Source organism: Asparagus officinalis, chromosome 3, assembly GCF_001876935.1.
Source record: "Asparagus officinalis chromosome 3, Aspof.V1, whole genome shotgun sequence".
Classification (NCBI taxonomy): domain Eukaryota; kingdom Viridiplantae; phylum Streptophyta; class Magnoliopsida; order Asparagales; family Asparagaceae; genus Asparagus; species Asparagus officinalis.
The window spans coordinates 4504976-4524241 of record NC_033796.1 but is presented as its reverse complement, the minus strand read 5'-3'; the positions used below and the strand labels follow the sequence as shown (position 1 = coordinate 4524241).

At 35.6% G+C, this 19266-nt stretch overlaps 1 protein-coding gene, 1 long non-coding RNA gene and 1 pseudogene across 2 annotated transcripts; 2 read left to right on the top strand and 1 right to left on the bottom strand.

Annotated features, from left to right (window-relative positions):
• On the top strand, window positions 2743-5987 carry LOC109832718. Its single transcript, XR_002244942.1, has 5 exons — window positions 2743-2921; window positions 3026-3142; window positions 3635-3693; window positions 4860-5034; window positions 5833-5987. It is a non-coding gene; the product is annotated as an uncharacterized LOC109832718 (long non-coding RNA).
• The window catches only part of LOC109832528, a 118035-nt pseudogene continuing 104781 nt past the window's right edge, over window positions 6013-19266 (top strand).
• Window positions 10768-14032, bottom strand: LOC109832527. The gene is made up of 5 exons (XM_020399876.1): window positions 13922-14032; window positions 12292-12402; window positions 11640-11693; window positions 11283-11369; window positions 10768-10977 (listed from the first exon to the last, which is right to left on the bottom strand). Exons 1-5 carry the CDS (start codon window positions 14030-14032, stop codon window positions 10768-10770), a joined length of 573 nt encoding a protein of 190 aa, XP_020255465.1.

The window sequence follows — 19266 nt, the reverse complement described above, 5'->3', positions numbered from 1 at the left end:
CCGCCGGGGCCGAGCCAGGATCCGGACCGGGCGAGTTCGCGCCGACCCGGGCCCGACCCGGCCCTCGAGCTTTTTGGACACCCCTAAATGGAAGGATTTATTAACTTAATAGAGGTCCTCTAACCCTCAGAATGTCTGATTCTTGAGTAAGTTGTTCTTCCCTGCACAAGTAGCAAATTGTAGAGGGCGTGGTTGGGTTTCCCGGTTGTTCCTCCGACGATCAAGTAAGTAGTTTGCTTGAGTGGAGAAGTAAAATGAATTGTCCTAGTTCTTAAACACAGTGAGTAATGATAAAGATCTTACCTTATTGTTGAAAATAGTAAAATAGAAGGGTAGAATGGTAACTTCGGCTGAATATGGGATGACAGTCACGTCAGCCTCTGCTTTACAGGTGTCGGCCGATGAGTGGAGGAGAGGTCGTTTTAGTATTTAATGTGAAGTGATTGGTGGTGTGCAGTACCGACGAGGCCCGATGTGTCATAAATACTATTGGGGGCAGTGGAATAATAACGTCCATAATGCATTTAATAGCATTTACTACGAGGTGATTGGTCACCAGTACACAGGAGGAGGCTCGAGGCTCGAGGCATTTCATCGCCTTTCTACTCGTCCGGTGGTCGAGAAGTACCGCTTTTTGAGTCGCCCTCGCAAGATGTTAGCCGATAGGTCGGCCGAGTGGAGTAATTAAGCAGTCGACTTAGCCAGGGGGCGACACGTAACTCCTTTCAGGTCGTCGACACATGACGCCTTTTTAGTCGTCCTCACAAGATGTCGGCATACCGAGTTGATCAAATTGGACCTCTGATTATCTTGAAACGCTGACTTGATTATGCATAATGTGTAACACTTGTCCGTCATTGATTGGAGTTTATTTTTCATCACTAAAATGGCTATAGCATATCCTACTTTAACTGGGTTAGATAATTTAATTTAATTTTTTTACACCCAAACTCTTCCATAAAACCAAAAAAGAGTAGCAATGCTATATACACACACACACACACACACACACACACACACACACACACACACACACCATATGACCACAAATATCTTGAAAATGAACGAAGAAAACTACGCAAACAAAAACCAAATTAATTACCCCTACACACCCGCTATTTTCAAAACCATCATTCTTTATCTCCATCTATAATATATCCACATACCCAAATTAAGCTGTTGGAGTATCCCCCTCACCAATTACACCATTGATCAACCCTCACTTTTTCTTTGTACTTAAATTGTATAACATTCATTGCGATGAGGGCACACCTAAGTCCTCTGCCTACCTTGATCGCCCAATAAAAATAATAATGTAGTAGGCCTTACAGTTAGTTAATATTGAGATTCTGTTATTATAAACAAATTAAGTAAAGATTAATAGTTCTTAAGAATGTACTACATTCCCTTAGCTTCCCCTGCAAACTTGTTAGTTGTTTATTCCTGGCCCCAATAACTTTTTAAAATTAATCTTAATGGTTACTTGCATTAAAAAGTTATGTTAGATGACTCATACAGTCTGTTTTATAATTTAAGATACTCAACACATTTTGTCTCTGATGCATATCAATTATGAGTAATAGTATAATTTGATTGATCCAAGTATATCCTAATATATTTCTAAACTATTGTATTGTCTTTTGCTCTTTATTATATATCAATCTGATATCACAATTGATGTAGATGATGAAGGCACTACTATAGAATTACTAGGAAAAAGATAAAGGCGGAGAAGGATTTTGGCTCAATTAAATATGAATAAAGAAGAAATAAAGGATAATATTTTTTAAATATTTTATAATAAAACTTAATTTTTTGAGAAAAATTAGGAATCTTTAGAAGAAATTTTCATGAAAAATTTTTAATACGCTCGTGTGAATGATTTTGTGATATAAAATTATACTGGAGTCACCATTAATCTTTAATCTTTATTTTTTATTTGAAGTATATATATAGTTAATATGTCTTGCGGTCTTGTGAAAAGTATGTGTTCTGTGCTGAGCTTATACAAACCATCTTAATATTACGTATTTGATTATATTTTTATTAACACATCAACAATATATTATTGTTTTTTTAAAACTTAACACTACGTTTAATGACTAAGATAAACAAGTTGGAGTCCATGTTTTGATGCAATAAACAAATATATTAGATAAATTTTGATATATACAAATTTTAAAAAATAATGTTGTGTATGCAAGCATATAATAAGTATATTGATCCCAGCTTTACACACAAATTTATTTGATAAATATTTTTAAATATGTGTTATTAAAATTTATGGTAAGTGTAATAATCCATGTTTATAGATTTTAACTCAAAAAGAATCTAACTTATTTTATAGTGAAAAAATATATAAAAAATAAATAATTTTGATATTTAACGAGTGCATTACGTGCGCGGAAAAACTAGTGGAGCTGAACACAACACCTTAAAATTGATGATTTTATCACGGCAAGCAAAAAAAAAAAGATAATGATTTTATTGATCCAGGTATTTTCTTTTATTTCTAACCCCGTTCCTGATACCCAAAGTTCTGCAAGAATAACATCTGAGTGTGCTTTTAACTGGCCCAATCGTGCTGAATTAGGCACGTAATCCAAAAACTTTGTTTATGCATATATACGCGTTTCATGTACGCGGATATATGCGCGTATGATTTACGCATATATATACGCGTATATATTTTATTTACTCGTATACATGCCGCGTAGATAAAATCACCGCGTTATCTTCCCCATTTTGATTTTTGACGCGTAGCTGAGGATGAACGCAGCATTCAACCGCGTCTATAAATAGAGTCTTGGTCCCGCCCTCTCTCTTTCGAATCTCAACTCAAGGTTTCAATTTTGGGGCTTCTGACGATCTAGGGCTTGCGAAGGCTTCTGATGATCTAGGGTTTGTGCTGGAGGAAACAGGTACCTTCTCCCCTTCTACAGTTTCTCTCCGTTTCTTCAACTTTTTTCTTTTTGGTTTGTTTTTACAATCTTGGAGCTAGGGTTTCTCTTTTACTTCTGATCAGCATCATGAACGGCGGCGGCGAGTTTCCCTTCAAACTGCGTCATCTTCAACAAAACCCTAGAAAGATGGAAACTTGGCGCCTTCAAGTCTATGTTTCGAAATTTATTTTGATTTTCAGGTGAAGCCTCGGCCACTGTATGAAACTGGACCTACTCAACTTTGTTAACCGGCTTATCTAGTGTTTCATGGATTTCTTAATACTATTGAGTATATAAATACCGAAAGTCCCGTTTCGTGGATTTACTGTTTGCTGTTGATTTTGTAGAGGTGAGCTTTGACGAGTAGAATGATGTCCTTACAAAGTATCACTATCGAGTGCAATTATGCACAGGCTGAATGTTTCATTCAAAGAAGAAGAAGAAGAAGAAGAAAATATCATTCACTTTTGCTTTGCCTCCTCTTCCTACATCTCACTTAATTCCAATCTGCAATAGTTATTTACTGTTTGTTGTTGATTTTCTAGAGGACTGATTTGAGAAGTAGAAAGGAATCCTTGTGAAGTTTCCATTATCGAGTGCAATTACAGCTCAATTTCGCAGTCAAAATAGAAAGAAGCTGTGATTAGTTCCATTCTGTTTGGGTTATTTATTTTTTGTCATTGATTTTTCAGACGAGAGATTTTTATGATTCGAAAGATATCCTTGCAAAAGTATCAATGATCGAGTGCCTGTGAGTACACTGATTTCTACTCAAATTGCACCTTCAATTGAATAGATTAATACTGATCTCATTTATTAAATTTCAATGTATATCAAGTCATGTTCCTGTACCTTATTTTTTTTTATAAATTTGCTGTGTTCAGTACCCACACCTGCACCCACACTATACCGGTACTCGTAACTGTACCCGTGCCCATGTAACACATGGTTTGATGAAGCTTATTTTTATAATTGCTACATCACTAGAAATATTGGCAATTAATCTATTTGTAAGCTAAAGACTAAATAATATATGTTTCTTATGTTAAAATGTTTATGTTCATTGATACAGAGCATTCATCATTCCCACGTAAAAAATCCACTGTCTTAATCTTAAGCTGCTGTTTTGGTTGTCTTGTTGGAAATGGTAGAAAACTACTCTGTAGACTGAAAATTATACTCTTGTGGGTCCTGATATGTGGTGATTTGCAGGGTAATTTTAGTGTTTATCCCTTGTCAGATGGTCTTATAGTTGATGACTCGGGTAAGATAGACAAGAAGGTTCCTTGCGCAGTCAATTTAAAGTGGACCAAGGGATCAAGAAATATTAAATAGTTTAGTGCTAGAAAACCTTGACAGAAACTATAGAGAAATATATCTGCACATAGTCTCCTAAGTTGTATTGGTGTGTGGGTAACATGGGTGGGTAGTGGTCATAGGGTGAATATAGGCAATATAATATATTTATGGGTTCAGCCCGCGAGCTTACGGTCAAACTGCTCAACGATGGTGATTATAAATCACCTTAGTCATGAATTCCTCAAACTTCACATTTTCTGTAGTTGGTAAGCAATTGGCAGTTTATTAAATTCTCTACTAAATTCTCGAGTAAAAAATGGAGATACTGTTCAGTTACTTGAGAATGCTGTTGCTTCAACTTCATATTCTTGATTCTTAGTAAAGTTGACAGAATGGTCACCAAAATACTGCTGAAAAGACATGCTTTTGAGAAACTTCAAGGTTGTGGATCGGTAGGAAGATCATATGATGGGTGTCTCAATCAAAGCCCTAAGCATATAATCTTTTATTTAGCATATGATAAATCATAATTTTTGTATGTACCTAAGGACTTAGGACAATGATGTGAACTGACAGTGATATTTATTTTTCCTTCTTGGTTGACAATCATATCCGTAGTCAGTGGCTATCAGTGAAGGAGAGCGAGCTAATTCCTAAGGGTTTACACATACAACAACATGGAGAGAAGCACATTTTGTATACTCCATTACATTTGGAATGCAATCCATTCCTATGAAAGATTGTTACTGATGGCTGGCAACAGGGTGTGATGATGGAACTGTGCGATTACAAGGTCACTTTCTCAAATCTCTAGTAGTCATTTATCAGTTGGTTAAGCTGAAACTTGATATTTTTGCTCATTCTATTTAAAGCATCGTTCTCTTTATAAAAGTAGCCAGCAAGATTGTTTTCCGGACACCATTTGCGGGTATCATATTCTTCAACTCTTGCGAGTTATGGTGACATGCAAACTAAATATTCTTAAATCTGACATTCATATTCTAGCCATTTAGCTTTACATTCCAGTTTTACTATTGTTGGCCAAGTTTGTGTTGCCATGTACAGTGTATAGACTTGTAGAGACTGTATACTGGTAGGATGACTAGATGGACATGGGCATTTCAAAATAGTCATGGTGAGTGAGTGACTGACCCGCCTTCAAAGGATTTTATGGATTTCTTTTGAAAGTTTAGTTATCTGTAATATGGTTCAAAATATTTTTCCTTCAAGGATGATGTAACCCTTATTCAGAATATGCAGATCAAGTAGCCAAACTATCGAATTTGTAGGATATTGCTGCTGGTTGGGTCAGTATCACCATTGTATTTATTGTTTTCCATTTTCTGGATTTTATTGTGTACATTGATTACAAAATATTGCATTTAACTGGTTGATCTTTGTTTGAGAATGCATAGGTGGATTATCATAGAACATGATGCTTTTCGTAGTCTATTGCGCATCAAGTATAAGCTTTAACATTGAGCCATGTTTATCTTGAGCACGGTTTGTCCACCAGTTGTGCTTAAATCATCCTCTTTCATTCTTTTTAGTACCCCTAATAAGCTATTACTTAAGTGAGTGTTCTCTACAGAGGCTTTGTCCTTGGAAGGTGGTGCAAATCCAAATTGCTTGGGGAGCATGTCTTTGGATCTGCCGTGAGGTTTATATACTTTAATTGAAGATGCACATAAATACTGTGAGTCAACTTTGCAGCTCTAATCATGGTGTAGCTGACAAAAAAGATGAGCCATTGGAATGCAATCCATTCCTATGAAAGATTGTTACTGATGGCTGGCAACAGGGTGTGATGATGGAACTGTGCGATTACAAGGTCACTTTCTCAAATCTCTAGTAGTCATTTATCAGTTGGTTAAGCTGAAACTTGATATTTTTGCTCATTCTATTTAAAGCATCGTTCTCTTTATAAAAGTAGCCAGCAAGATTGTTTTCCGGACACCATTTGCGGGTATCATATTCTTCAACTCTTGCGAGTTATGGTGACATGCAAACTAAATATTCTTAAATCTGACATTCATATTCTAGCCATTTAGCTTTACATTCCAGTTTTACTATTGTTGGCCAAGTTTGTGTTGCCATGTACAGTGTATGGACTTGTAGAGACTGTATACTGGTAGGATGACTAGATGGACATGGGCATTTCAAAATAGTCATGGTGAGTGAGTGACTGACCCGCCTTCAAAGGATTTTATGGATTTCTTTTGAAAGTTTAGTTATCTGTAATATGGTTCAAAATATTTTTCCTTCAAGGATACCCTTATTCAGAATATGCAGATCAAGTAGCCAAACTATCGAATTTGTAGGATATTGCTGCTGGTTGGGTCAGTATCACCATTGTATTTATTGTTTTCCATTTTCTGGATTTTATTGTGTACATTGATTACAAAATATTGCATTTAACTGGTTGATCTTTGTTTGAGAATGCATAGGTGGATTATCATAGAACATGATGCTTTTCGTAGTCTATTGCGCATCAAGTATAAGCTTTAACATTGAGCCATGTTTATCTTGAGCACGGTTTGTCCACCAGTTGTGCTTAGATCATCCTCTTTCATTCTTTTTAGTCCCCCTAATAACCTATTACTTAAGTGAGTGTTCTCTACAGAGGCTTTGTCCTTGGAAGGTGGTGCAAATCCAAATTGCTTGGGGAGCATGTCTTTGGATCTGCCGTGAGGTTTATATACTTTATATTGAAGATGCACATAAATACTGTGAGTCAACTTTACAGCTCTAATCATGGTGTAGCTGACAAAAAAGATGAGCCATTATTACTTATCTCTGTTGTGGCCAAGCAAGTTTTGATGTCTTGGCTTCTACAATATAGGAGCTCAGAAATTGAAAATCTGCACCATGATGGTTCAAATACAGATTCTGAACATGTACGTAGTCCTATTTTGTCAATGTATTTCCAGTGGCTCTCAATTCACATGCCACCCAAGTTTGCAGTGCTCATCAGAAAGTGAAAAGGAAACTGGAAGCTTCTGAGAGAGGAAACTGTTCAACAATGAAAAGTTTCCCAGCCTGACTCAGATTTAACTAAAATCAAGAAACTGAGGCCCAAAACAGAGCTTATGGATTGGCGCAAGACAATCTGGAGTTATGTGGCAGTTGCCGCATTTCTTGTGAAACATGCTGATAGCAGGAAAGGAGATGCCTATTTGTTATCTAGGTGCATATATGTCAGCCATGTTAAATAAGTTCTACTTTATCATTGTTTTATCTACGAAATATCTGTCATCTTTCCTCAAATACCAGGTTAAATGTTTGTTTTGTTGTGGTTGCTTGTCGCAATGCTACTCTGATACCGTGGGCTTTTCTATTGCCTTACCGGCTGTGGTATGGAATCCCCAAGCGATCTATTTCATTTTCCTATCACAGGTTGTCGGATAATCAGTTGCTGTAACATATATTTATTTTTCATTCTGCATGATATTTTTTCTAGGGTTTACTTTTTTACATTGGTTTCACATACATCTCCAATTCTAGCATTGCAGCATTTGGTCATTCCTAGCTTTGTTCAGGATGAAAGTAAGCACTTCATTGTCCAGCATGTTTTGTGTAATAATTTACAGAGCTCAGAACAATTTATCAGAATTGTGCACACAAATCAAACAACTTAAGCTGTTTAAATAATTCTATTTTTGTTCAATGAAAACCTCTAATTGTTGATTCATACGAGCTTTAAATCAGCTGAGAGTTGAAGCAAGATGAGATATAAAGAAACTTGGTTACATATTTATTGAGAGGAGTGGGTGGGTGGGGGTAATATATGCAAGAGTGAACTAAAAATTGACAATCAGTTATAATTTAGCTTGGATCAATATATTTGGGTCCTTTTTAGAATACTAACTGCCATGTGCTTTGGTTCCCTCCTCAATTTCATGTGCATGAGAAGTTTCAGCAGCCTTTCTTCCATAGTTTGTTTTCATCCCCTATCCCTTCTAACCTTTTTCTTATCTGCAGCTTCTCCTGATTTTCATTCTCTTGGTTAGAGTTTCTAACTTGATAAATTTGAAATAGGGGGAAAAAGGAGCGATATATATTTTTAGATATTTTCAGGACATCCTTCTTGTTGTTTGTGCTCCCATTCTATGATTCACTTGGACATTTAGTATTTTTCTGCTGAAGCTCCTTGGAACTATAATAAAGATGACTTCTTATTTTTTTTCTTTATCATTGACTGGTTAGAGTCATTTCTAAAACAGCCCGCATCCTAATTCACTTTTCATAATTAACATGAGCTAGTGAACTGCGCATTTTGTAGTTGCCATTTTGTTGTAATCATGTGTGTTTTGGCACTTGCAGATACTGTTAGATCAGGAAATTCATATATCATCATTCATGGTTCTAGCGATGGAAGTATTACTTTGGATAGTACCACAACCATTGATGGTTTTATGCAAAGAACTCTGGAGTTCAGACAAGAAATGCTTATGTACTGTCAAAGACGTCCACAAACAGGTATAGTAAGCCAGGGAGATGGATGGTGGAAATCCTTGAAAAATCAATCCTCCCAGGAGGCTATCAGAGTTTCCTTAACCATACAGAAGCTGGCAATAGTAGTAATGGCCAAAGTGCCGAACAAATTTCAGTTGACCCCTCATCTCGACGCAAATACCCTAACGAGTGCTCAGAAGAGTACCAATATGCCATCATCTGAGATATGTCAGATTTTGCGGTTGCATATTTTCAGTTCAATTCATCAGTCTGGCGTTCACTGCCTCCATGTTTCAGAAAGAAAAGATCGTCTGCAGTCAAAACCTGAAATTTCTTACCATGTTGTAGTTGTGGAGATGATCAGACAGTGAGCTATATTTTCTTTGATTTAACAAGGAAAACAATGAATGGGATTCCTTTAGTGTTCCAACTGATAAATCAAACCACATGCAGGATTGTGCACTAGATCAGGAGTCAGGTATGGTTTTATGCTTGTTTACTTCTACCGTTGGATTTTATAATTTTACTGATGGGAAATTGATTTCTTTCAGAATTAATCATCACCGAGAACGAGAAGTATTCTAGTCATGGCATGCATTACCAATATCAGCTTAGGATACATTATCGAGACAGTTGAGTCAGATCACACTTCAGCAGTTAAAGGTATCGACTAATCAATCTCTTTTTGGATTACTACACAGTCTATATATGGGATGAATCATGCCAAGCTTAGGATACATTATTGAGACAGTTAAAGGTATCGACTAATCGATCTCTTTTTGGATTACTACACAGTCTACATATGGGATGAATCATGGCAAACTAGTCTATCAAAAATTTAAAACTAGAAGCAATTTCTTGTATGAAACTTTTGAGTTTCATTTTCTGGTGTGTTTAATGTCACCTGTCCCTGTGGAATTTTTACTTAAAAGACTGGTATATGCTTTCAGCTGAGCATAGCAGCCTCCATTAGGCCACGCAACAACCACCACTTGTTTAATGCATATTGCTCACACAAACTATTTCTAACTTCAGGCATATGAACTTATGGCACGTGGGCCTTGTCCACTGGTTTGGATCAAAGAATAAGGTGTTGGAAGATTGGTCAACATGGAAAGCTGACTGAGCATTCTCATCATGTAGTTAGTGTTCGAGAGCCAGAGCATTTGATGCAATAACGTATGGCAGGTGACTGTTCCTTGGTACTCTTCGCATTTCTTTCCTACTTTCAATCAATTGATTCCAAGGTCAGTCCTGTAGATATTAAATATCATCCACAAGAGAATCAACAACAAAGCCTTTTATCCCAATTTTTTGGGATCGTTTTCATGAATCACATTCTTCCATTCAGCTCCTCCTAAGTTAAGTGTCATCATATCCTTAATATTTTCTAGACAAGGTCTCTTAGGCTTACTCTAGAGTCCAAACTTCTTGGGGAGCATGGGGGTGAATATTAGTTATCTTTGTTGGGCCAAAGCAGGTTTTGACGTCTTGGCTCCTACAATACCTAAAATGAAAACAAAATTCCTTTACTTTTACAAGTGTTTGTTGATATCTGCTTTTATTTAAAATCAATTCTCTCTCGTATTTAAATTCATTTTTCCTAGAATAATACAACCACGACAACTATAATGCAAAATTAGTTTGGTCTTCTACTTCTAGAGGCTACTTCTCATGTATTGAGGTGCTGAGGAATACATATTTATTAAGTAGAGACATTAATATCTTCAGTTAAGATCCAATATTTGAATAACTCGTGCTTTGCGGGAAAGGGTTGTGGGGGAGCTTTTCTTTTATGGAAAAACTTGAAGCATAACAAATTTAAGTCCATAACAATCACATAAAAAATGTATTATTTCACACACACACACACATATAGAGAGAGAAATAGAAATCAGCGATGATATATTTTTCTGGGTGTTTCGGTTACATCCTCCAGGACCACCAAAATAAAAATCAACTGAGTCAACAGTGGATATACCATAACATTTGTTTCTATCTGTTACGAGAGTTAATGTGTCATTCTCGGGCTTGTATAAGAGACCATCTTGATCTATGAATTGTATATTCTTCACATATGTTGCTTTTTATATCCTTCTACTGCATAATGGCCACTGCCCATTGGTGGGCTTGGTCCACCTCTTTTAAAAGTAACTTCTCCTCCGATATAAATCTGTGATGCTTTGTCAGCCAACGTCGTAAAGAGAGATTTAGGCCAATATCCTACTGGTTGATCTCCATTAGGCCCATAATACAACCACCAATCTCCAGTATCAAGATTCTGACAAGACATTTAATAATAAATAATTAATCAAATAAACAAATATGAGCTATTCCCTTTTACGTATACTTTACAACTATGAGAATGAATTTCTTAATTTGTCATTGAATAATCTTGAACATAATGCTGTCCTTATTGTGGATATCAATTTTTTCTAGATGTTTCTTTCTTATTTTGTGACCATTGTCTTACATCTAGATTCAATAGTAAAAGATAAGGCATGTGACAAAGTACATTTACCATTCCTTTTTAATTTTAAGAGTAATTTGATATTGAGCTCCATTGTACACAGAGAGTGGTTGAACCTTATACCAAGGAACAAAGGGAGATGCATCGTCCCATTTAAATCCTTCACATTTCAAATTGTAGCATTCTTTCTTCTGTTGGCCTGACTACAAAATTATAAAATTCAAAGAAATTGTCTGTAAAGAATGCAATTTGATCAGTATACTATGAATATGAATACTAAAAGCATTGGACAAATCTGGCTCAAAATTAATTCAGATTAATACACCCATTAATTCCTAATAATTGCCATTAACAACCTACTATTAAATCTCATTAAGAGCTAATTTATTCTCTCTTAATAGGCCATTATATCTATTATTTCTCATTTAACATATGAGTTAATTTGGACAAATCTTCTAACAGCTGTCACTTACTCTCCAAAGAACGAAGAAGTGAGTGTCATGATCCTCGTATAGCTCCGGGTATACCTAAGACGTGATAAAGTTAAGGTGTTATACCTTGAAAACTATTTAGTAGAATACACGAATACATTCTTTTTCTAAATATATAAAAGAAACTGCAAATAAAAAGATTTCTGCTTACATGCCATCCAGCTACTATGAGATCACCACCATATCGAAATTTGTGATCCGCTTATTTGATTATCCATCACTGATGGTAGACCGTATACATTTAATGTTGCTTTTGCACCATAATATGCATCTTCAATTTTGTAATAAGTATTGCCACCTGCACGCAGAAAGCACACCAATGAACATAATTTTCGTAAAGCAGTCGAGAAAATAACAATTAATGTAAAGATTTCTATGACTTTACGTTGTTTCAAGGGAGGTATCAATATATGTGTGTGTGTGTATTGAAGAATATTCTTCAAAGCACAAGTAAGAAATATCCATAATATCTCAATGGTTTTACTTTTTGCTTACAAATATAAAATGAAAAATAATAAGGAAATCAACATTACAACCTGCTGTATCATGAATATCACCAGCTAATATTGACCATGGTGGTACGTATAAAATACATTATTTAACAGCCATAGCACTTGTATGATAATGAACTTACACGAGTCGATGCAGCAACTGTCACATTGTCATTTGAGTCGGTGGCAAAATATTTATTTGCAAAATATGTATTTGCTAGCGCCAAACTTTCTGCATAGGCAATAGATGTATGCTGCGTAGCACAATCAGATTGCCACATTAGAAACATTTAAAAAATAGGTTTTTTGACAATCAAATCTTTGTTAATTATATTAGATCCTGAAATCTTCACATTTACAAATCCAAGTTCATCAAGTTGCTTTAAATAGACCCCCACCCCAAAATACCCCTTCAATTTTTGATGTGCAACCTCAAATCTAATAAGTTGACTTAAAGAAGACCCTTATTTCGAACAAATATGAAGATTTGAGGGTCCAGTCTAGAGATATAAAGTTTTAAGGGTCTAATGTAGAATTACTAAAGATATGGGGGTACATAGAGACAGAGTCTACCATGTAAGTTTAGGTACATACCGTAGGTTTTGTTTGGGGTGGGGGTGGGGGGTGGGCATCATGTTTGTTGGGTCTTGTGGGATATGTGAAAATCTCAATCGACTATTTTTATTTGCCACGTTATAGTTAATGCAATGATCTCTCTAATCTCTAGTGCCAGTGAAAATAAGCATCTAAATCCATCATATGTTATAGTTAATGCAATGATCTCTCTAATCTCTAGTGCCAGTGAAAATAAGCATCTAAATCCATCATATACAAAGCTATAAAATTTCTTGCAAGTACAGTTTACATTCTAAAACTTTTGCTTCTATTAACATTCTACAGAGATATTCCACCATTAAATTTCCATCTAAGTGATATATCTAATACACAAATCACTACGAAACATGGTATGCTCTTTTGATTCTATTCAGCGTGGTGTCAAGGTATTTATTTAAAGGAAATAAATACATAATAAGAAAATCACAATCTAGTCTTCTAGCAATAAATTTTATTTATCTAATATTTGATTCAAAATGTTCTCTCAAGAACATAAATCTCAAAGTAATATAGAATGATGATCATAAACTTAACTTGTAATAAAACCTTAAATAATTGGCGTAAATATGGTCAAATTGATCATGATATTTGTAACGAAAAAAGAATTTAGCTAATTGTAGAAAGGCATCATTAAGTAACTAGCCATAAATGAAAATCACGGATATGATGTTTGGAGAAGTTGAAGGCCATGAGCAATAGCTATAAATGAAGAATCTAAAAATTAATATAGGTGATATGTTGAAAGAAAGCTGCTAACATTAAATAAGGCAAAATACACTGAATAATAGTGGAATAAGCGAGAAAGGTTATTGAGCTAATATCTCATAAGATTTATGATAGGTTGATCGTTTCTTTTTTGATTTCATATATTTCAATGTAAAAAGAATCAGATAACAAGAATAAAGGTATCATAGTAGAAAATGTCATAAATCTCCAGTTCAAATTTCTATGCTCTATTAGTGATAAGTGTATTCTTTTTTAGTGAAAAACTATAATTATATCTCTTGGTAATATATTTTATTACTATTTTTACTGGTTCCTTACCTGGTGGAATATTCTGGCATCATCCCAGTGTGTGAAAATAATAAAATCTTCCTCAAATATAAACTGATTTACTACAATACACTAGTTTTCAATATATAAGATGAAGTTTGGTACCTGGTATTCCATCTTGCCTTCATACTTGCTTACATCTATTGCATTACCTTGAAAACTTAAGCAAAGTAACAAGCACAAGAAAGCAGTAGCCAAGAATCCTCTATGAGCCATTTGGAGACCAATGCCTCCGATAGGAAGTTATGGGTCTTTATATGATTTTTGAATCAAATGGATTCCATTAGTTAATGGAATTCATTTACTAAAATAAATAAATAATCAATACAATATCTCCAACTAGGTTACATTAGATTGTAGAAGATAATTATATATTCTCAAATTGGCAATTTAACTATGGAAAAAAGATAAATGGCGCTAAATTTATTTTAATGTTTTTTCTAGTAATATTTTGTTATTTTAGCTAGTGATTACCCAAATGAACCATCTTTCAGGGTCTTTCTATAATTTTTGAAATTGTCAGGAGTTTTTTTTCAGGTTTTTTGCGGGTTGTTTGTAATTTTTAGGGGGGGCTGCTGTTTGTAATTTTCAAACCTTAAGGGGTTGTTTTCAATTTCAAGATTTGTCGGGTGTTTGTTTGCAAATCCAAGTTTTTCATGGGGTTGATTGTAATTTTTAGAATTTAAGGGGCTTTCAGATTTTTTTCGAGGGTTGCTGATAATTTTCACATTTTTAAGGGCTCTATTTAAGTTATTTATTTATTTTTTTCGAGGGTTGCTGATAATTTTCACATTTTTAAGGGCTCTATTTAAGTTATTTATTTCCTTATGGTTTGTTTTGTAAATTTCATACATTTTTTGATCGGGCAAAATATGCATTAAACTAGTAAATGATACGCTTACTGTTTACGCCTGTATACGCATGAATAAAATCACCACATATGCTTTGATCCCTCCCGCTATCTCTCGAATCTCAGCCCTGGGTCTCAATTTAGGGACTTCTGACGATCTATGATTTCTGACGATCTAGGGTTTAAGCTTGAAGAAGCAGGTATGTCTCTCTCCCCCTTAAATTAATGTCATCTTGATTCAATCTTTCACCTTCCTAATTTCTCCATGCCTTGAATTTCTCTACATTTCTATAACTTTTTACAATCTTCAACAAACCCAAGAAAAAAAATGTAAACTTAGTGTCCTAGAGTCTATCGTTTGAAATTATTTTGAATTTTAGATGAAGCCTCACCATTGTCAGCAAAAATAGCAACAAAAAGATCACGGGTATATCATCGTCATCATTTAGAAAAAAAATGAAAGATAGATGTTTTAAATAGAAACTGCAAATATCCACTAATATCGTAAGAAAATTTGACAAATTTAAAGATCATATTAAACGACTCAGATAATATTCTGATCATCAGCAACAACCAAGTTCCATTAATGATAAAAAATCGAAAAAGATCTTAGATCTAAAATTCAACGAACCATGCAACACCTAAGCAAAAATTTGTCAACCAACATAACCAGATCTAAAATCGACAAACTAGATGTAGCAAGAGGTTCGATCTCAAATTAATGGGAGATTGAATGATTAGAAATCTAAATTAACTCCTCATTGAATTACTACTACTTACTTACTACGAGCATTATCTAAGTGTCCTCCTCGTCAATCTCCTCGTCATCATGCATGATCTCCGGCATCCTGCTCCTGACCTGCCCCGATTACCTCTTAGGCGTTGACCACCTCGCAGTGATCCTCCTCGTGAACAACCTTTTCCGCCTCCTTTTCATAGTTGTTGTGTCAAACGCCACATAATTGCTTACATTTATGATGCGTGTGCGAGTAGTGAGAAGCCATCGTAGACTTGTAGTCGGATGTTCCACGTAGGCGGCAATGATCTTCTTGGCGGCCGCCTTCTTTGCCTTAGTTGCCCTTGAAGTTTTGTGACTGGCCACGAAGCTATGATCACCGTACAAACGAAGAGAGAGAGAGAGAGAGAGAGAGAGAGAGAGAGAGAGAGAGAGAGAGAGAGAGAGGCAATCTCTGATTCTTTTTGGGGAAGCATTGTGAATTGAGTGGAAGTTTTCTTATAATAGTATGTGAATTGAGAGAGAGAGAGAGAGTTTTGGGAATTGGGGGTGCTTTTGGCAATCTCTGATTCTTTTTGGGGAAGCATTGTGAATTGAGTGGGAGTTTTCTTATAATAGTATGTGTTGATTTCCCACCCAAACTTTTCAGTTATTTACATTTCAATTTTTTTTTACATTTCAATAAGTCTGGGAATTGGGGATGCTTTTAGCAATCTCTGAATTTTTTTGGGGAAGCATTGTGAATTGAGTGGGAGTTTTCTTATAATAGTATGTGATGATTTACCTCCCAAACTTTTTAGTTATTTACATTTCAATTTTTTTACATTTCAACAAGTCAGCCAGATGCGGCCATCACAATATCCTGTTACATTTTCCTATTAATGGGGATTGACGTAAGCAACAAGAATTTAGTAAGGTCCATTTATCACCCGTAATTTTTATTGTTTCATCACTCTGTAATTTACAATTACAAGGAGGAAGATCACCACGAGGAGGATACTGAGGTGGTCAACATCGAGACGACAATCAGGACAGGTCAGGGGCAAGAGACCGAGATCATGCATAATGACGAGGAGATTGATGGGGACGCTCAGATAATGCTTGTAGTAAGTAGTACTAGTTCAGTATAGATTTCTAATCATTTAATCTCCATTTGATTTGGGATCAAACCTCTTGCTATACCTGGTTCGTCAATTTCAGATTTGGTTGTGTTGGTTGACGAATTTTTGCTTGGGTATTGTATGGTTGGTTGAATTAGATCTAAGATCTTTTAAGGTTTTTTGCTTATTAATGGAACTTGGTGGTTGTTGATGATCTGCATCTTAATCTAAGTCGTTGGATATGATCCTTAGATTTGTCAAGTTTTCTTGCTATAATTGTGGATTTTTCTAGTTTCTGTTTAAATTAGCATTTTTTTTTGAATGAGCTATTTCGGGTTTTCTTCTGAATGATAATGATATAATCCGTGAAACTGGGTATGCTTGTGAAGACACTCCGAAATCGATGTTTTCTTCGGTGAGTGTTTAAATTTGTTATATTCTCCTTTTTGTAGTGTATAAAAATCTGATATATTGAATTCGTTGAGTTAATCTGTGCAAATCACGATTATTTACTTGATTAAATTATGTGTCCTCTTTATTTCTTATTCCCTTGTATTTTGGTTCCCTAATTTGCAGTGATTGGCTTGATCTATGATTGTTCGTGGATTTCTTAATACTGTTAAGTAGATAAATACCGGAATCCCATTACGTGGATTTATTGTTTGCTGTTGATTTTGTAGAAGTGAGATTGGAGGAGTAGAATGATATCTTTTCAAAGTATCATTATCGAGTGCAATTATGCACAGGCTCAATGTTGCATTCAAAGAAGAAGAAGAAGAGGAGGAGGATATCATTCAGTTTTGTTTGCCTCCTTTTCTTACATCTCATTTGAATCTAGTTTGTTATAGTTATTTATTGTTTGTTGTTTATGAAAGAAAAGATAGAGAGAGGAAAACACTCTTTTTTATTGTATATCTTAATATGAATTACATCAGTGTTTAAATAGGACAGGGCATAAGACAAGGTTCCTAAAATTAAGGAACAGAAAATAGTAACAAAGAGGAAAAACAAGGAAACAACTAAAAATAGAAATATCTTATTAATTCAAATTCAAATTTCCTAATTCTATGGAATCAGATTTCCTAACTTTCCTACACTCCCCCTCAAGTTGGTGTATAGATGTCAATCATGCCCAACTTGCTTATCAAATGTTCAAAGTTAGGTCTTGCAAGTCCCTTAGTCAAGATGTCAGCTGTTTGCTGGCTAGAGGGCACAAATGGCAAGCAAATAGTTCCAGCTTCAAGTTTCTCCTTGATAAAATGTCGATCAATCTCAATGTGCTTCGTCCTATCATGTTGGACAGGATTGTGAGCAATACTTATTGCAGCCTTGCTATCGCAATACAACTTTAGAGGAAGTTTCACAATCTTCTTAAGTTCTACGAGGATTCTGTATACCCACAACACCTCACAGATCCCTTGAGCCATTGCTCTAAACTCAGCCTCTGCACTACTTCTGGCAACAACACTTTGCTTCTTGCTTCGCCAAGTAACCAAGTTTTCCCACACAAAGGTGCAATACCCTGAAGTAGATCTCCTGTCAGTCACGGAACCTGCCCAATCTGCATCAGTAAACACCTCAATACTCCTTTGATTAGTCTTTTTGAAAAATAGACCTTTTCCGGGAGTAGATTTCAAATATCTTAGAATTCGGTATACAGCCTCAAGATGTTCTTCATAAGGTGCGTGCATGAATTGACTAACAACACTGACTGAGAAGGCAATATCCGGTCGAGTATGGGATAAATAGATTAGTTTCCCAATCAATCTCTGGTATCTACTAATATCAACAGGAACACTTCCCTCTTCCTAAAGCTTCACATTGGGATCCATGGGAGTCTCAGCCGGTCTACAACCACTCATCCCGGTTTCCTTCAAAAGATCAAGGATATATTTTCGTTAAGAGACAACAATTCCTTTCCTTGAACGAGCAACTTCCATGCCAAGGAAATATCTTAGCGTTCCCAAATCCTTGATCTCGAATTCTAATGCAAGACTCTTCTTCAGTCTCTCCATCTCAATCACATCATCACCTGTGAGAATAATATCATCAACATAAACTATTAGCACAACAACCTTTCTTTCAGAAGAGAATTTGAAAAACAAGGTATGGTCAGCTTGTCCTTGAGAATATCCTTGTTTTTTGACAGGTTGTGTGAACTTCTCAAACCAAGCCCTTGGAGACTGTTTGAGACCATACAAGGACTTGTTTAGTTTGCACACTTTTGAACCAAATTTCTCCCCAAAGCCCGGTGGACTATCCATGTACACCTCTTCCTCCAAGTCACCATTGAGAAAGGCATTCTTCACATCTAGTTGCTGCAAGGGCCAGTCCAGATTAGCAGCAATAGATAGAAGTACTCTTACCGTGTTCAATTTTGCAACAGGAGTAAAAGTCTCAGAATAATCAATGTCATATGTCTGGGTGAATCCCTTAGCCACCAACCTAGCTTTGTATCTTTCCACTGAACCATCAGAGTTGTACTTCACATTGAAGACCCATTTACAGCCCACAGTAGTCTTCCCAGCTGGTAATGTCTTAACACTCCAAGTATTGTTCTTCTCAAGAGCTCTCATCTCTTCAAGCACTGCTTCCTTCCACTTTGGAACTTTTAGAGCCTCCTGTACATTGTTAGGAATTTCTACACTAGACAATTGAGAGGTAAAAGCAACAAGAGATGAAGACAAATTCGAGTATGACACAAATTTAGACAACAGATGACTAGTACAGGATCTAACCCCTTTACGAAGGGCTATAGGAATGT

What these genes read in the sequence shown, in the direction of transcription:
- LOC109832527 (XM_020399876.1), bottom strand. Translation starts at nt 14,032, where the DNA reads ATGGCTCATAGAGGATTCTTGGCTACTGCTTTCTTGTGCTTGTTACTT. An exon ending in AAGGCAAGATGGAATACCAG is followed by an intron (nt 12,403 to 13,921) that starts GTACCAAACTTC and finishes TGTGCTACGCAG; the next exon opens with CATACATCTATTGCCTATGC. An exon ending in CCTTTGTTCCTTGGTATAAG is followed by an intron (nt 10,978 to 11,282) that starts GTTCAACCACTC and finishes ATGTCTTGTCAG; the next exon opens with AATCTTGATACTGGAGATTG.